Source organism: Clupea harengus, chromosome 4, assembly GCF_900700415.2.
Source record: "Clupea harengus chromosome 4, Ch_v2.0.2, whole genome shotgun sequence".
NCBI lineage: Eukaryota > Metazoa > Chordata > Actinopteri > Clupeiformes > Clupeidae > Clupea > Clupea harengus.
The window spans coordinates 14,889,783-14,907,232 of record NC_045155.1 but is presented as its reverse complement, the minus strand read 5'-3'; the positions used below and the strand labels follow the sequence as shown (position 1 = coordinate 14,907,232).

The window sequence follows — 17,450 nt, the reverse complement described above, 5'->3', positions numbered from 1 at the left end:
GAAATGTCCAATTTTCTCTGTTTCTCTTTTGCTTTTCCTCGTGAAATGTATTCTGCTAACGAGCTTCCCTCAACCAGAATGTCTGTTACTCTGCGTATTCAGCCTTGGCATGTTAGAACGGTAGTCTGAGACTTTTATGAATCAGAAACGCAGTAGTGGGCAGTAAAATACAGTTATTAAAGTGATTAAGTGGAATATGTTAGTACCGGCCGCTTCTTTTAGCAAGCGAAGGCGGAGATGCTCATCCATAAGGTCAATAGCTAGATAACTGGGTGCGTGCTGTCATTTCTAAAGTTCTGGAAAGAATAGACTAGAAGAAAATAATAGAAAGTGATAGCTTTCTTCTTTATAGAGAAGAACCGAGCTAAATATTTGAACAAATGTAGCACATAGCCTTCTTACAAATTATTATACATTAGAAGACAGTAAGAAGAGCTTACTAAAATAGGGCCGGTTACGATGCAGGATGTACCTCTTGCTGCCCAGTAGGCCTTTGTTGCAGTCTACCAATGAGAGAGAGTGAGACAAAATCCCCCATTTGTGTGTGTTTGTATTTTTTGAACATTACTTAACAGTTTCCTTTCGTCTCTATACTGCTACACTTGAGTTGTTAATGTGTTAATCATCATTAGTTTGCAGTTATAGTTGCTATAAATGATCATTTTACTGTTTGGCCATTGTGTGTAAAGTCATGCTAAAAAAGCAACCTGGATTTGAACTTCATAGGCTAATGAATAACCTTTCAACAAGGGTGGGGTGGGGGGGGGGGGTTGATGTTGCATACCCCTCAATAACTGTGTAGTTGCACCTCTGTAAGAAACCACCTTGTCCCTCAGGTGCCCTTTCTTGTTAATGGGGGGCTAGGCTATTTCTTGAACCTCATGTGAAAGCATTAGTGTTGGGGAACAACTGTAGCATAACTTTGTTTTATAGACACTGTACTACAGACATAAACAATGTTATTTAAAATAGAATGATTTGGTGTTGTGATTGTGAAGTAGATGTGCTTTAGGCTAAACAACAGGCCTAAAACTTGTAAACTTGATTTCATCTCACGTTTGGCTACGATAAATGAAAACTATGTGGATCAGCTTTTCTTTATGCTGTGTGCTATTGCACGCCAACTTTTCTCCTAAATAGAGCTTTATTGATTTAAGTCTGTTTCTTGTTAGCTCTGTTTTTTGCTGAGATTACAGTCAGTAGAGAAGAACATGTTAGACAGTTTTTTTTTTTTTTGAGAATCAGCAAACTGTGGGCTGTGGATTAAGGGATTACATAGAAAAAGTGTTCTCATTTGAAATTCCACTATGACAATATGGTGGCTGTTGAGGATGGCAGAGAAAGAAACAGCATTTCAATCAATTTGATTTGAGGTAATGAGAGTGCCATCATGAAAGCACAGATCTTTACAGACAGAAAGCTGCTTGCTACTGGGTTTAGTTTCTATAATTTACTGGACTATCTTTCTCTAGCCTTGTGCCACTGTGAGATGTCCATGTCATGAGTTATGCTAATCAGATGCTGTCAATTAGATTGACACTTATTACCACAACTCCAACCTGAATGGCTCTCGACCAATATAAATGCTGGTAGGCTGTGAGTGCTGAGTGGATTAATTAATGCATTGATTAATCTGATTAAGAAGTCTAAGTTTTGAATCAGAATTGATTTGAACTAAGTAATCTGTTCTACTACAAAAAGAAACAATCTGAGGAAATTCAAAATAAACTGAAGGCAAATAATACAATGCAAAAAAAGCCAAATATGTATTATTCTGTGTGAAATTCTTGTGTAATAAAGCCTAATACCAGCATGATATAGCCTCATTTAATATCTCGTCCTGTTTATGATGGGCTCCTTATGTTCTTCATTTCAACAGGTGTGATTTTTTTTCACCAATGGGAAGGACAGTTCATAAATCCATAAATCTGTCCTGGACACCTTTAGGTTAAATTCAATTTCGATTATTCTCTGCAAACGGGAAGCCTAGACTCTGCTTAATAATACAGCTAACTCACTGTGGCACTGTGCAGTAACCCTGGATCACCAAAACAACCACTGTGCAATTACACCTACAAATCATATTTATCATATTTTTCTTTTCTTCTCAAATACAAAATGTGCAATACATTCAACCCCTTACTGTATAACTATACAGGCTGTATATACTGTACTTCCTACCCGTACTTCATTCCCATACCATTTCATATTTATCTCTGCACTTCTTGCACTCTCCACCCTTTGCACTACTTGTTGTGTTTACAGTTCACAGCTCCTGTGCATAGCCATTCCTCCCTGTATATATTTCTTAGATTTCTTAGACCGTTGTGCTGTTGTGTTGTATATGAGTAATGAGTACAATGAGAGCCACTTAAACCGGAGTCAAATTCCTTGTTTGTGCAAACTTACTTGGCCAATAAACGTGATTCTGATTCTGATAATGTGGGGTCTGCTCCACGCCTCCTTATGACGCATGCTGCGAGAAGGAAAAAACACACGAACGTAGAGTTGAAACGAAGTATTACTTCAGATTCTCTAGCAGTCAAGGGAGAGGAGGAGGCTGAGAAGACAGAAGAGTGTTTTGGTGTGACATGTGATGTCTGTTAATGATTAATCACTGTAACATAATTGCTAAAGAGTTCCTTTTCTCTTGAAATCACTGACTACTTTTTAAACTGGAAAGAATCATTGCTAGGAAACGACAAGCGCTGCCCCTGCGATACAAACGACGGCGGGTGAGTCTGATTTTCTTCTGAGGGAAAAGCTACCTCTGTCATGCCAGAGACCTCTGCTTGTTTAAGGCGCGTAGATCTACATTTTTGCTAAGCTTAGTCTCAACACAAGGAAACGCCTTTTTTGGCCTGCCGTCGTCAACAAACCATGACTTTTGATTATGAGAAAGAATCTCATCAGGTTGACAGTGACATTTTCTTCAAATAGCCTTGCTATCTAACGTTAGCTACTCACTCTTGACAAAAGAGCCCGGTCTGACTTGCGTTTTATGTCAGTTTATTGAATGCGCTGGAAATACAAATATGAAACGAATACTCACTTGTAGATTCATTAGCGTTAAGTTACGTATCACAAGGTAAGCTCTTGTTGAATATGTTGGAAATGTTGACTTATTCGTCGACTGTCAGTGTATTTTTGTGCACAAAGATTTCTGTGCCACACAGCCTATGAGTCTTCAAAATCAGCCAGTCTGTCCCCTCTTTATGGTATTACTTGTGCGTTTGAAACCAGACCAGTCAATAACGTTAGTTGTTCAAACAGTTTTCCACCATTTGCAGAGGCTGTGATAAACAACTTGATTTGACAAACTATAAGTTAATTCATTTTTTTATGGTTGTGCCGTGAGGGAGATGCTTACGAATTTCCTTGACTGTACAATGAAGCGTCTCCGTCTGTTAAGGTGGTTTTAGAAATACGACATATTCACTAAGGGCATCGTTGCCAGTCGATAGAATCTTTATGAAAATAATAGAATATTGTTATTTTTTAATAGTGGGTAAAGTAAATATAAAGTCAGTAAACACAATACTGTGTGTGGTTTGCAGCGACACTCTGTGTGTTAACCTCTGCAGCAGCTGTCCCACCTTAAAAATTGATGTCAGCGCTCATGCGGTTTGCATTTACGTCAACAAAATACAAAAGCTCAAACTGAAGGTGTATTCATTTTTCATATGCCCCGCACGATTTTGTTGCTGGATAGCCAGCGTAGAGATAAACCGAGAACGGCCAGGACCAGTTTTTCTCTGGGAGCCAAACAAAGAGAAGACGTTGGACTCACAAAGAACATCTGTGCCCATCCGGTAATTGTGTTTTCAGAGACCCCGTTGCATTTTTATTGCTCATTACTGGGATGCTGAACAAGGGATGGGTTGGGCTACACAGCTTAACGGCGTCCTGTATCTTATCATCATCCTAATATTTTGTCTGTGTGAAATATACTTTTGCTAAGTGAATGCCAGTAATGTGTTGACATATTATGCATCTTAAATACAGCCTTAATTTCAAAGCAGTGACGAGAGACCCCATATGGTATGCGCTCATTTGTGGTGCCGCTGCTTTCCACCTGCATAGTCTGCTGAGTCAAAGAAACCGGCTGTTGGTTTTGGGATGTGGGCATTGGCATGGTAACGCTGTGTTTGCCTATGTCCCTGCAGAGGAGATGTAATGAGAGTAATACAGTCGTTGTCTATTGTCATGACTCCCTCTAGCTCAGTTAGGCTGCCACTTTTCTGGTGGAACAGGTCTGAAAGAGGCAAATGCTTGACATGTAACCCTCTTCATTTATTAGAGCTAAATGTGGATGATGCAGCAAGCCAGATATGTTAAACAGAGACTCAGTGTGAGTTATGTGCTACCTGGGACAGTTGCTACGCAGCATAAGTAGAAGTTGCACAGGCAGTCTGATTTCATATTTATAATGCTAAATAAACGTCCCCTGAAATGCACTCCAGAAAGAGCTGTTTACACTGGATGTTAAGGTGTGATATGGACAACTGTCTAACTAGCTTGTTGGGCTGACTATTGCAGGTGAACACTCAGCAATACTCAGGTAAAGCTTTTGTTATGGCTCTACAGACCCTCTTTCATGTGTGCAGAACACATGATGCATTATTCACTGGCCATACTCAGGTTGCACATTGAGGGGGTATTTTGTGACAATATAGTTTATTTTGAACACCTGAGACCCGACAGCCATTTCGTAACAGACAGCAGATGGCCTGTTCTTACCCTGAGTGGCATGGCTCAGAAAATGTATTTCTGTGTGTAAAGGTAGTTTTGCCAGGTTGGTTTGCTTAATGAGGGCTTGCAGATCAAACCAAACTCAAAGTGAAGTATTGACTTTATTTGAGAGGTTGCAATGATGGTTCTCTATGCCTTAAAAAACACACACCTCCAAAATCAGGCTCTCTGTTTCTAACCGGATTTCGCTTGTTCCCAGTTGTTATAGAATTCTGTAATGACAGTATAAGGCCAGTGGACAAAAGCACATTTCAAATCAGCACTTTCATCATTGACCCTTATGCATCGCTTTGCACTTAACACCAGTTTAGCTCTTGTTTTGTTCTAAGCGATGTGGAAAGTGGAAGATAGTGAAAGATTCAACAACCATCGGAATATTTCTCCTCCATTACCATGTTTTGATGTTAGTTAGAACACTTTCAAAGGTTAATAATCCATTGTGCTCCTGTTCAATGAAAGTCTGCCATTGCTCTGACTGAATTTGCAAATTAGCTGTACATGGTCTCACACCAACTGTACAGTAGTTTCCATAGTGATGCCGTTGATAGAGCTGTGCTTGCATGTGACTCGTGGGAAGATGCCGCACAGCAGGGACTCCACGGCTCAGAGTGTCACAGCACTGCCTTCATCCGTGATGCACAGAGAAGCTTCTCAAATACTCTTTTTCTTTTACGCTTGTTAATATTAGGATGTGTCAATGTCACAGACACTCAGTGAAACATTTCTTTTGAGGAAAAAACCCAAAGGAGTGTTTACAAATGCCCAAAAGCTCCTTAAAAAAAGAGCAAATGTGAGCTTTATTAATTCTGTTTAAATTCCATTGTTTTTGTGGTTAAAAACAGGGGGTCTCAGAAGGATAACAAGCTGTTGGCTGACGGATGATGCTATAAAGTATTAATCACCGCAAAACAACGAGGAGCAGACTCTGCTAGACTAGGCCCATAAAAGCACTGATGTTTCTTGCATGCACACAAACGCTCTCATCTAGCCAGTGACGAGCATAGCCACGCTCGCTGCTTTGTCTGGTCCTTCTCTTTACAGGATTCTTTTAAAGATAGCCGTAGCCTTGGGCAACCATTAGGCTTTCTTTGTGGTGAATTGCGCCTGACAAGGGAAAGATGTTGGTCTTAAAAAGAGAGACAGAGATCTGGCCAGCCAATGCTAGAGTGACCCTGTTGCCATGGATGTGTGTAGTTGGCCATTAAAAAGCAAGTTTGGGTTTGAGGCCGGAGCACTTCTCTGGAGCCTGCCTGAGGTGGCTTACTCAGCTGAGCGTCCCAGCTTGCAGCTCTATGTGAGACGAGTCCCCTCTCCATGTCACTGCACCCCCGCCCTCACCGAATCAGCACTTAATCTGTCCTAATCCCCCCCCCCCCTCTATCGCTTATTTGCATGGTCATACATAATGCGTTGCTTCTGAAATCAAAGAGCAGGACCGTTATCAGATGAGGCCAGTGCCTTTGAAGTGGGGAGATGAAGGGGGCTGCTGCCATCAGGCTTCCCTCTATCTACTTCTCCGTCACGATGGCGTTGCACACATTGGATTAGTACTCGTTCGTTAGTTTAGTTGGGACTTTTATCCTTGTCCAGAGACGGTACAGTGAAAGAGGGTGTCTGTTTCTCAGGCTACGTCTACACGGATTGCCTGAATCCGGAAACATTTTTGGATCAGATACCTTTTTTTTATCGCGTCCACATAGAGCCGTGTCAAGAAAAATCTGCGTCCACACGGAAACGCTGGAGCGGAGCGAAGTGGTTGAATCTGCTGTAAAGATGTCATGAAGCATGCGCATAAAGTGACAGAAGACAGAAGTCGAGATCCAACTAGCTATCTTCCGATTGCTGAACGACTTCTCTACCACCTGAAATCACTGTTACCACAGCACAGGACTAGTTAGAAACTTCAGTCTATAATAAATATCTTTTCACTGGCGGGTTCGAATCTACCCACTCTGGAGACCGGATTTAAAAGGTTGCAGATTCAGTGACCCAATCCCCCAGGTTTGTGTGGACGAGATTTCTTTCCGGATTCAGGCAATCCACGTTCCGTGTGGACGGGCCCTCAGTCATGTGTCTTCAGGGGTAATTGGAGTTTAGGTAGAAATATGGTTTCTTTGAAGTCCTTAGATTCATGCCCAGACAAAATGCGAAAGGTGTGCGTCAATTACACTGAGATCATCTGCCAACAGCGTTAGCGGAAAAAAACGCGTAGTTGAGTAATTAAGTGTCTCTGTTTGCACTGCATCATATTCCCACCAGTAGATAGAGGGATGGAATTGCTGATAATCCGATAGTAGAGTGCAGATTGTTGACCAGCCTTTCCTCTCCCCGTCCCCCAGCTGCCGAGAGTGAGGCCAAGGCCCAGGCAGCCCAAGGAGAGCAGCGCCATGATGGAGGGCGGCATGCAGCTGCTGAACCGCGATGGCCACAGCATCTCGCACAACTCCAAGCGGCACTACCACGACTCCTTCGTGTCCATGAACCGCATGCGGCAGCGCGGCCTGCTTTGCGACATCGTGCTGCACGTGGCCAGCAAGGAGATCAAGGCGCACAAGGTGGTGCTGGCCTCCTGCAGCCCCTACTTCCACGCCATGTTTACCAGTAAGTGTCTTAGACATTCCTTCTCTCTCTCTCTCTTTCTTTCTTTTTGCTTGCTTGCTTTTTGTCTTTTTTTTTCTTTGTCTCGCCCTCCTTTGCCACCTGTCCTCCAGTGTTGCGTTGGGTCTTCCCTCACACCTGAGCACCAGTATGATTGGCAACTGCTTCAGGCTCCCCTCTGCCTCCAACAGCCCTAGCCCTGATCTCTTGTGATCCTCCTCTGCTCTTCCTGTGTGTGGGAGATCCTTCCTCACTCTCACTCTCACTCTCTGTGTGTTTTCTCTCTCCTCTGTCTCTGTGGCTCAGCCAAGTGCCCAGCGTCAGATGAGCGAGCGACACGCTGGCTTCGCATGAGTCATTCCATTCTATTTCAAGTCCAAATTCGAATGTTTTTTTTTTTTGTGGCCATTTTGTCTGGCCCTAGCCTTGGCCTGAATCCCATTTTAGATGGTGATTCTCCATTAAAATCTTCACTAGGCTTTATTATGTCCCCCCTCCCACCAAAAATAAACAGATTTAGCCTCAACACAACATAAGAGATAACACTGCAGTCTCCCTTGTAATCATAGCCCTTTAACATTTGACATACAGATATCAATGTTAACATATTCTGCCTATCTGGCTATATTCATTAGACAAATTAAATTGGATTGACAATGCAGTCGCTTCTTGTAGACCTAATTCTAGCGGTGTAACAGCCAGCTATCTGTCCATCATTTTGTCAGTGGTGTTGTCTTCCTGTCTCACCTCATACCTAACCCCTTCATCAGCCATCACCTCTGCTCTATGTGCTACATTCTCTTTCCTGTCACGGTCCCAGGTCACCACCCGACGAGCCTCTCCCGCCTCCCCTCCTCTCCCCTGCGCCTCCGACTAGATGGTATGTCTATAGGAAGTGTCAACGTCAGGCTGCCATTTAGGCTTCTCTCCCAACTCTAGACTACATGCTTGATTTAGCCGAGAAGAAAATTACTTGACTCTTGACAACATGACATGTTTTTTTTTCTCTCTTGGAGTGGTGGTTGTGTTTGGCTGAACAGACAGTTGCTTGTGAACGTGTTACTAAAAAGAGGCTGCTGTTTCCCCTACATTTATTGTTTTCTCACTGGTTCAGAACAGTGTGGTAAGTCCAGTTGTAACATGGAAAACGTGATGTATAATGTATGATAAATCTAAAATATAAAGGTAAATGTAAATAGGCAATGAAGAAATATTAATGCCATGTAGAAGGACATTTTGCTGTAGTTACCAAATCCCCCCCCCCCCCAAATAATCATGCACTTGTAGCGCAAACTGAGTTACATGTTATAGCTTGTGTTGCTGTTCAAATTTCACACGTTACAAAGACGGTCCGGTATTACTTTTCCCAGCCCTGTCATTTGTGAACATGTTGCAACACAAGATCAGCAGTTCTTCTGTTTATTCTCTAAGATCCTGTTGGGTTACCCTGTTGGCAGCGAGCCCACCCTGTCTGTTCAGTGATGGGGGAAACCGGAGAGCCTATTAACTGCATTGGGATTGAAGCAATGGATGTGATCATGCTGCCTAATGTTGATGGCTGTTTATGTTGACGATGGATGTTGAGACGTGTTCTGAAAAATTTCATGAAAACATATTTATGTTGTGAAGAGAAATGGGGCTGTGATGAGAATGTATTTCACATACAGAGCCCCTTATCAGCTTTTCAAGTACTGTTGTAGACTTTTAGAAACTTATTTGTGGCAGCTCACTAGAGTCTAATTAACACTTTGCATAATTACAATCTCCATTAAGTCTGCGGTAACTGAATTCGGCTTCCTGTTCGCTAGTCTAGGTCTCAAGTGTTTAAACCTGGGGTGCTGCTTGCTGCATTGTCTCTTACAACCACGAGGGTCATCTGTACCTAGTGTCCTTGACTAAATGTGCTTTTTTGTTGCCTTTTCTGTGTGTGTGTGTTTGTGTGTGTGTGTATGTGTGTGTGTGTGTGTGTGTCTGTGTGTGATGACTGTGATCATGCAGATGAGATGTCGGAGAGTCGACAGACACACGTCACCCTCCACGACATCGACTCGCAAGCTCTGGAGCAGCTGGTGCAGTACGCCTACACGGCCGAGATTGTGGTGGGAGAGGGCAACGTGCAGGTGCGCTTTCTCTCTCCAGCACCCCCTTTCCCCCCGTCTAGACGAGGAACGTGTCACCTCCTTCTAAATACGGAGCTCGGAGCTCTCACGTTTCTCAAAGGAGCTCCACATGAGTCTGTAGCTGCGCTTGGTCAGCATGTGTGCGACAGCTTCCCACAGGGCAGCCCTAAGCTAAGCTTGGCTCTCGCGGTTCTCTTGAGGTCTCTGCTGTCAAATAATAACCCATGGACAGGAAGCAGAAGCACGACTGCAAAGTAAAATTTGTGTCTTGAAAGCCCTACATCTGCTGTCCAGCCAGCCAGGAATGGGAACTGAGGAACCAGGGAAATGTGCTGATAGTCAATAGTATTTTAAGTGAATGTATTGTTTACTTTTAACTACATTTTTAACATGAGGTTAATAAAGCATTTATAAAACGCAGAGGTTAATATATATCATATCAAAACTGTCCCCATTGAATAATGCATCATGTGGTTAGTGGTAGGCATGGCTTTATTACAGCCCTCTAGGGCTCAACCCCATTATGCCAGAATCCCTGACTAGCCTCCAAGCGCTAATGGATAGTGGGCACAGCCACTGTAAAAGACTGTCAAGAGCCAGTGAGCGGCCCGTCATCAGAAATATGAAGATTGAGATGGGCATGATGACTCGGCAGCCTGCATTTAGCTTTCGATGTCTTGGGGGGTTGTGCTAATAAAGGCTGATGTGGGCACACGCGTGTGCCAGACAGCTGGCATTCCTGGCCAGGGAGGGCATCATGGAGAGGGGCATTAAATGGCCCACTCAGTTGGAGTGTCCAAGCCAACAGCACAAAGGGTATCATGTGTAGAAGCCAGGCTTGTGTGTGTATACACAGTCGTATGGGAGCAAACATTTACATTACATTACATTTAGTCATTTAGCAGACGCTTTTATCCAAACACTTGTTTTAAGGAGGACCAAACACTTGTTTTAAAGAGGATCTATTATGCTTTTCTGGTTTTTCCCTCTCCTTTAGTGTGTTATACAGCTTTTTGTGCATGTAAACAGTTTTCAAAGTTACAAAGCCCAAAGTACATGCCAGAAGGAGTACCTGTATCCCACAGAAACCACTTTTCTCAGCTGCTTGAAACGCCTTTTTTGGAATTCCATCTCTTATCCTTTGTTACAAGATGACGCAACCTTATAACACAATCCTAATTGCCTGTCAAGCTGGCCAATCAGAGCACACTGAGTTAATTGGGAGGGGGGCTTAAAGACACTGTTGCAGACAGAGGGTGAATAGAGATGTACAGTATAAGACACAAAATTGTCTCATACTGTAAAAAAAACCATATGAACATAATAGGTCCTCTTAAATTAAATTAAATATGTCTTGTGGTGGTTCTAGCAGGAAGTACAGTTATTTTCACTGAATGACAGTTGCTCTCTTGATTAAGAGCAGCATACAGGACTGTACTTAAAACCCATAAAAATGATAACAAACCATAAGAAATGGCTCCTAAATGATGAGATTTGCCTTTATCATCACAGAAGGGGTAGTGGTAATTATGGGTAGTGCTAAAATAACAGGAGGTTGTTGAGAAGTGGGTCATCTTTCGAGCCCCACACAGGATGAGCTGGCCTAAATTGAACCAGTACAGGAAACTGAAGTGACATGACTGCTACCACAGCAGCAGCTGCAGTGGCTTTCTTCTTGTTGTTGTTCCTCTTTCCCATCGTTTTCTTGCTTCTTCCTCATCTTCCTTATATTCATCCTTTCCTTATTTCGTTTTTGCTGTTGTTCGGTTTGCTGATGTTGTTGTCATTGGTGTTTTTGTTTTGTCTTCATCTTGTAGTTCTCCTTCATCTTCTTCTTCTCCTTCTTTTTGTCCCTCCATTTCTTCTCCCCCTTCTTCTCCCTCTCCTCCTCTTCTTCCTCCTCCTCATCCTCCGCTGTGCCCCCCTGCAGACGCTGCTCCCCGCCGCCAGCCTCCTGCAGCTCAACGGGGTGAGGGACGCCTGCTGCAAGTTCCTCCTGAGCCAGCTGGACCCCTCCAACTGCCTGGGCATCCGCGGCTTCGCCGACACGCACTCCTGCAGCGACCTGCTCAAGTCCGCCCACAAGTACGTCCTGCAGCACTTCGTGGAGGTGTCCAAGACAGAGGAGTTCATGTTGCTGCCCCTCAAACAGGTAAGACTCACTCTGAGACGGCAGAGGCACTGTATGTGCGATAAGACAGTAGACATATGTGGGAGTTTTGAGCAGACAGACTCATATTTACATTTACATTTACATTTAGTCATTTAGCAGACGCTTTTGTCCAAAGCGACGTACAAGGGAGAGAATATTCAAGCTACGAGCAATAGAACCTGGTGTAACAATAAATAACTACTACTTTACATAAGAAATATAACAAAATGAAATAAAAAAGAAAGAAAGAAGTGCAGAAATGTAACTGCTGTAATTGCAAGTTACGCACTAGTCGAAGTGCCAGTTAGGACAGGAAGTGCTCTCTGAAGAGTTGGGTCTTCAAGAGCTTCTTAAAGGTAGAGAGGGACGCCCCTGCTCTGGTAGTGCTGGGTAGTTCATTCCACCAACGTGGAACTACAAATGAGAATAGTCTGGACTGCCGTACTTGCACAGACGGCACTGCCAAACGACGCTCACTAGAAGAGCGCAGCATCCTGGGTGTAACATTTGCCCTTACAAGAGCATTTAGGTAGGTGGGAGCAGAACCATCAAGCACTCTGTAGGTAAGCATAAGTGACTTGAACTTAATGCGAGCAGCTACAGGCAGCCAGTGGAGGTCAATAAGAAGCGGGGTGACGTGTGCCCTCTTCGGTTGGTTGAACACCAGACGCGCCGCCGCGTTCTGGATCATTTGTAGTGGTTTCACCACGCAAGCCGGCAGGCCCGTTAGGAGGGCGTTGCAGTAATCAAGGCGGGAATTCACCAAGGTTTGCACCAGCAGCTGGGTGGCATACTGGGTTAGGTACGGCCTGATTTTGCGGATGTTGAATAGCGCAAAGCGGCAGGACCTAGAGACAGAGGCAATGTGGTCCGTGAAAGTCAGTTGGTCATCAATAATGACCCCGAGGTTTCTTGCTGTTTTGGATGGAACAAGAGACAAGGAGTCAATATTGATGCTGATGTTGTGGTGGATGGCCTGTTTAGCTGGAAAGACCATCAGTTCCGTTTTGGCCAGGTTCAGCTGAAGGTGGTGGTTTTTCATCCATGTGGATATATCAGCAAGACAGTCCGAGATCCGCGCCGAGACAGTGGTGTCCTCAGGAGGGAAAGACAGAAACAGTTGAGTATCATCGGCATAGCAATGATAGGAAAAACCATGCGAGCGGATGATAGGGCCCAGCGAAGTGGTGTAAATGGCAAAGAGAAGTGGTCCCATCACCGAGCCTTGGGGCACCCCTGTGGTAAGGTGGTGAGGTACAGACAGCTGACCTTGCCATGACACCTTGAACGAGCGCCCAGTGAGGTACGATTCAAACCAGGAGTGCGCCTTGCCAGAAATGCCCATACTTGACAGTATGGACAGAAGGATGCGGTGGTTGACTGTATCAAACGCAGCTGATAAATCAAGTAGGACGAGAGCTGAGGATTGAGCTGCTGCTCTAGCTGTTTTCAAGGCCTCTGTCACAGACAACAGGGCTGTTTCGGTGGAGTGACCACTTTTGAATCCAGACTGGTTTGGATCGAGGAGATTGTTCCTTGATAGGAACTCTGTGACCTGTTTGGAAGCTGCCCTCTCAATGGTTTTTGATAGGAGCGTGAGAAGTGAGACCGGTCGATAGTTTTCCACCTGAGTGGGATCGAGAGACGGCTTCTTCAGCAGCGGTGTTACCCGAGCCACTTTAAATGAAGAAGGGAATGTTCCAGAATTAAATGAAGCATTCATATAGGCTTCATTAGAGGTTTTGCAAAATAAAACGTCCTTTGGGTTCACAGGCTGTAGATAGATCGAAGTACAAAGGATGGGATGAATTAAATTTAAAAAAGGCCTCTGGTCTGAGGATGACTAACTACTGGGCTGTGACTGTGACATCAACGCCTGTTTCCTGGATACGGCGCGTAGCCGTAGAAACTCAGCGGTCTCTGGATAATCACAAGGCTGATGTCTTGGCCGTGAGGGGGGTTAGGACGCTGTCATTTCCACTTTTCCCTTCCAGCCTATGTTTGCTCAGACCCAGAGGGAGGGAAGGAAGCCGCCATTTTAGATGCTGCTGACTGCAGCTCTGTTGCTGTTCCTGTTCCTGTTCCTGTTGCTACTCCTGTTCTTGTTCCTGTTCCTGTTGCTGTTGCTGCTGCTGTTGCTGCTGCCGCACCATGCCATCTTGTTTTTCATCTCGCACATGCAGCAAGCAAGCAGCGCGTCAGAGGAGGAAGCGCAGCCATTAAGGGGAGAATTATAAGGCCACGCTGGATTAGTGCCAGCCTGCGCTGGCTTTTCGCATTAAAATAGCAGGCAGACAGAGAGGGAGAGAGAGCCAGACCGAGCCAGCTGCAGGCTGGAGTGGTTGCAACCACACAGATGAGCCCGTTTCCTGAGACAGAAACACACTCTCACACACACACTCTCTCTCTCTCTCTTTCTCACACATACACACACACACACACACACAGACACAGACACACGCCTTACACACCTGCCTGCAGCCTGACCTTCACTGGGTACCCCCGGAGTCTTCAAAGAGGATGCAGGGAATAGGCTTGCCCTTCTCTTCCCTTCTGCTCTCTTTCCTTTTCTGTCTCACAATCTCCTCTCCTCCTCCTAAATCCGTCTCTGCCTCTCCCTTTTAATCACCTTCCATTTCTCTCTTCATCTTTATTTCTGTCTACCCCTTCACTGAATGGATGATTCCGTTTAAACGCAGCCACCTCATGTGTCGAGGGCAGATGGGATAGCTGTCAGGGTGTGAAAGGGCTATGTAAAAATGCAACTAAGAAGAGTTGGAACTATCCAACTTTCAAAGCCACATTGAGGGGTGGACTAATAGAGAGCCTAGCCCGATTGCTAAAAGATTAAAGATTAAGGATTAAAAAGGTATGACTGCATCTGGTCATCTTCATTCCTACCCAACCAAATAGTGTTACCCATGCTCTATCTATTGCCATAGAAGTGAGACAGCTAACCTATCAAAGTTGTACCATTAGCAAATATTCTCTCAAAAACTTTGAACATTGTAAATTTGCATATGTGGAGACTCTGACTAAAATGTTATTCAGCAGAATAGCCAGTTTGCATATCATGGTAGCTAACAGCTCCCTGCTGCTAACTCACAAGGGGAAACCCTGAATGACGGGGGTGGTGTGTGTCGCTGTTAGAGGAGAGGGGACCTAGTACTTGCTCATGATGCAGAATAAGGAGGAGAGGACACAGTTCAGCCTCTGCTGCCAAGTGTAAATGCGGTATGATGCTATCTGCAAGGGAGCCGCATGAAATGACGAGCATGGGTGGAGTTTCCTCTGTGTCTCAGTGCACCAGTCTCTGTCTCAGCACATCTCTGTTTGTCCTTCATGTAGTCACTCCTTTCTTTCCTTTCCTCTCCTCCTTTCTCTATCTTTCTCACTCAGTGGTATCGACTCAGTGGGTGTCCAGGTCTTCTGTCAGACGCTCGTTCACTCACTCCTGCTCGTGTTGCAAACCTGCGTCAGCGTCATGTCAGTCACTGTCACAGTCTTAGGTCGTCAAATTGTCAGAAGTGACAGCCGTCTGTCAATCACCAGTCACGTTGCGGGTGTCGTAAAGTCATGACGACTCGTGTCTCTCCTAAGTCAGGCTGGTGGTACATCGGTCCCTGTCATCCAGTGTCTCAGTGATCTGGCTTGGGTCTCCAGTCTCCAGCCGGTCCCTAGCAACAGCAGGAGCAGCAGCAGCAGGCAGGCAGTCTCAGGCAGTCGCAGGCCCCCGGCTGCTTTGCTGATGACTGCAGAGAAATGGCTGGGTGGTGCTGCTCAGGCTGTGGTTGGCTCTCTGAAATACCATCTCTCTCTCTCTCTCTCTCTCTCCCTCTATCTCTCTCTCTCATAGGGATTGATTGGGAGCGCACCATTAGCGTCACAGTGCTGATGAAATGAGTTGCGTGGCACAGAGGGTTGGGGAGGGAGGCAGGGGCTGTTTTCTTTTAATTCTCTTTCTCTCTCTTCTCTCTCTCGTTTTCCTCTCTTTTCTTTCTCTGTCTTTCTTTCTAACCCTCTTTCTGACTGTTTTCTTTTCATTAATCTCTTATTCTGTTTCTCGGACATTCTCTTTTTGTCTCTGCCACTCTTTCTCCTTCTGTCCCACCTCCTCTCTCTCTGTTGTGGCAGGGTGAGATTTATCCCCATGCCAGTGCAGTGGCTGGACTATGGCCTCTAAGCTTACAGGGCTGTGATGCCTGTTCCAGATTAAAAGCGTTAAGTCCAGGGTCAAGCACGATTGTTTCTCTTTTACTGCCATCTCTGCCTATACCCTCCCAACCACTGCCAAACAACACGGCCCAGTCCCCTCCCTCTGTGGCGCTCTGTTTGTCTTTCTGTCTCCCCGACTCGCCGTCTGTTTTGCTTTCACTATGATCCTCTCTCTCCCTCTGTCCCATTCCTTCTCTATCCTGCTCTCTCTCTCTCTCTGTCTCTCTCTCTGTCTGTCTATCCATCTATCACTCATCTCTCCTCCCCTCTCTTTCGCCTGCAGAGCCATGTGATGGGGGGATCAGTGTGTATGTGCGTGGGTGGGTGTGGGGGGGTGTGAGGTTGTTTGCTAGGCTGGCCCCGGATAGAGAGAGGACAGCAAGATTAGTGGCTGCTGCTGTGCCTCCTCTGGTATTACCCCGCACTCAGCAGCTGTAAAGACTGACCAGAGACACACACACACACACACGCACACACACACACACGTGCGTCAGCAGTCAAGCGTCCTGCCCAGTGCATTGGGGGTCAATTTAGGCTTTTCCTTTTGCACTGATACCAGATCAGTCACACCTCATCCCCGCACACAGCCCTCTGTGATACTCACAGAGCTGACTGTTCTCAGAAGCATTTTTTTTGCATGTATTTCACTCAAACCAAGACAGGCAGCTTCATTTAAAAGTTACATTGGCTGGTGACATCATCCTTCCACAAGGAGACATTTCTTTCCTTATGAACCGCTGCCTGAGGCAAATGGCTATCGGTCATTAGCATTGACTTTAAAACTTTGGAATGACACCAATGCTATTGCTATTTGGCAAGCAAACAACAAAAGAAGCCTATTTCTTTAATGGGGGCATTTTGGCACGTAAGCAGTGATATGTTAATATGCATTTCCATTTGGCAGATTTCCCAGTAACTCATTTGTTTTGATCCAGAGTGCTGGAAATCTCTTGTTTTGAATGTAGAGGTCAGTTTCTCCCTTAGATTAGATTAGGTTAGTTAGAAATCGCCCTGTGAACTTTGAAACCGCAAACCTGCAATATATCTATTGTGTGTTTGCACGAGTGTCGGGCTAAACGTAGCAACTCGGCGTAAACAGAGACTCAGGCGTGTGAGCTGGGCTCCATTATGGCTTTGTTTGTGTCTGATTTTCCAGCGTACTGAGTGGGCGTGTTTGTCCCTACATGTCCAGTAATGTGCTTGACTGAAGTGGTTGGTCTGAACTCTGGCATGGGATGGGGTGAGAAGGCCTATTTTCATTTGTTTCATTTGTTAAAGCTGAAAGAAAAAAACACCAGATCTTTGATGTGTAAGAGTAACGCTGTTGTATACATAAACAAGTCTGTGTTGTAAATTGTTTAGGCTCGGACCTATGTTTTTAAAGTAGGCCTGAGGACTTTCTTTTGAGTTTGAATGAAGTCTTTGTGATGGTGCTTGAACTTAAAATATCTGAGTCTATATTAAGTAGACCTATTAGCATGATTGTCTGAAGTATTTGAATGGGCAGTGGTCCTTACCTTCTGGTGTGTAGCTTATTTATTTGTTAATCTAAACATCATCACCATCAAGTATGCACACAGACAGACGGTCACAAAATCAGTCAAGGTTATCAT

General features: G+C 44.8%; 1 protein-coding gene across 4 annotated transcripts in view; it reads left to right on the top strand.

Annotated features, from left to right (window-relative positions):
* Positions 1 to 2,514: 2,514 nt before the first annotated feature.
* The window catches only part of klhl17 (kelch-like family member 17), a 22,403-nt gene continuing 7,467 nt past the window's right edge, over positions 2,515 to 17,450 (top strand). Inside the window, exons 1-5 of one of the 4 annotated variants that reach the window (XM_031566381.2) lie at positions 2,515 to 2,735; positions 7,092 to 7,353; positions 8,171 to 8,230; positions 9,349 to 9,470; positions 11,401 to 11,622. In XM_031566381.2, coding sequence (XP_031422241.1) covers positions 7,140 to 7,353; positions 8,171 to 8,230; positions 9,349 to 9,470; positions 11,401 to 11,622 — 618 coding nt within the window. In that variant the 5' untranslated portion in view covers positions 2,515 to 2,735; positions 7,092 to 7,139. Of the gene's footprint in view, positions 2,736 to 2,809; positions 3,089 to 3,567; positions 3,813 to 7,091; positions 7,354 to 8,170; positions 8,231 to 9,348; positions 9,471 to 11,400; positions 11,623 to 17,450 lie in introns of those variants that run through there. The other 3 variants (XM_031566382.2, XM_031566380.2, XM_012826084.3) reach the window with 3 other exon arrangements.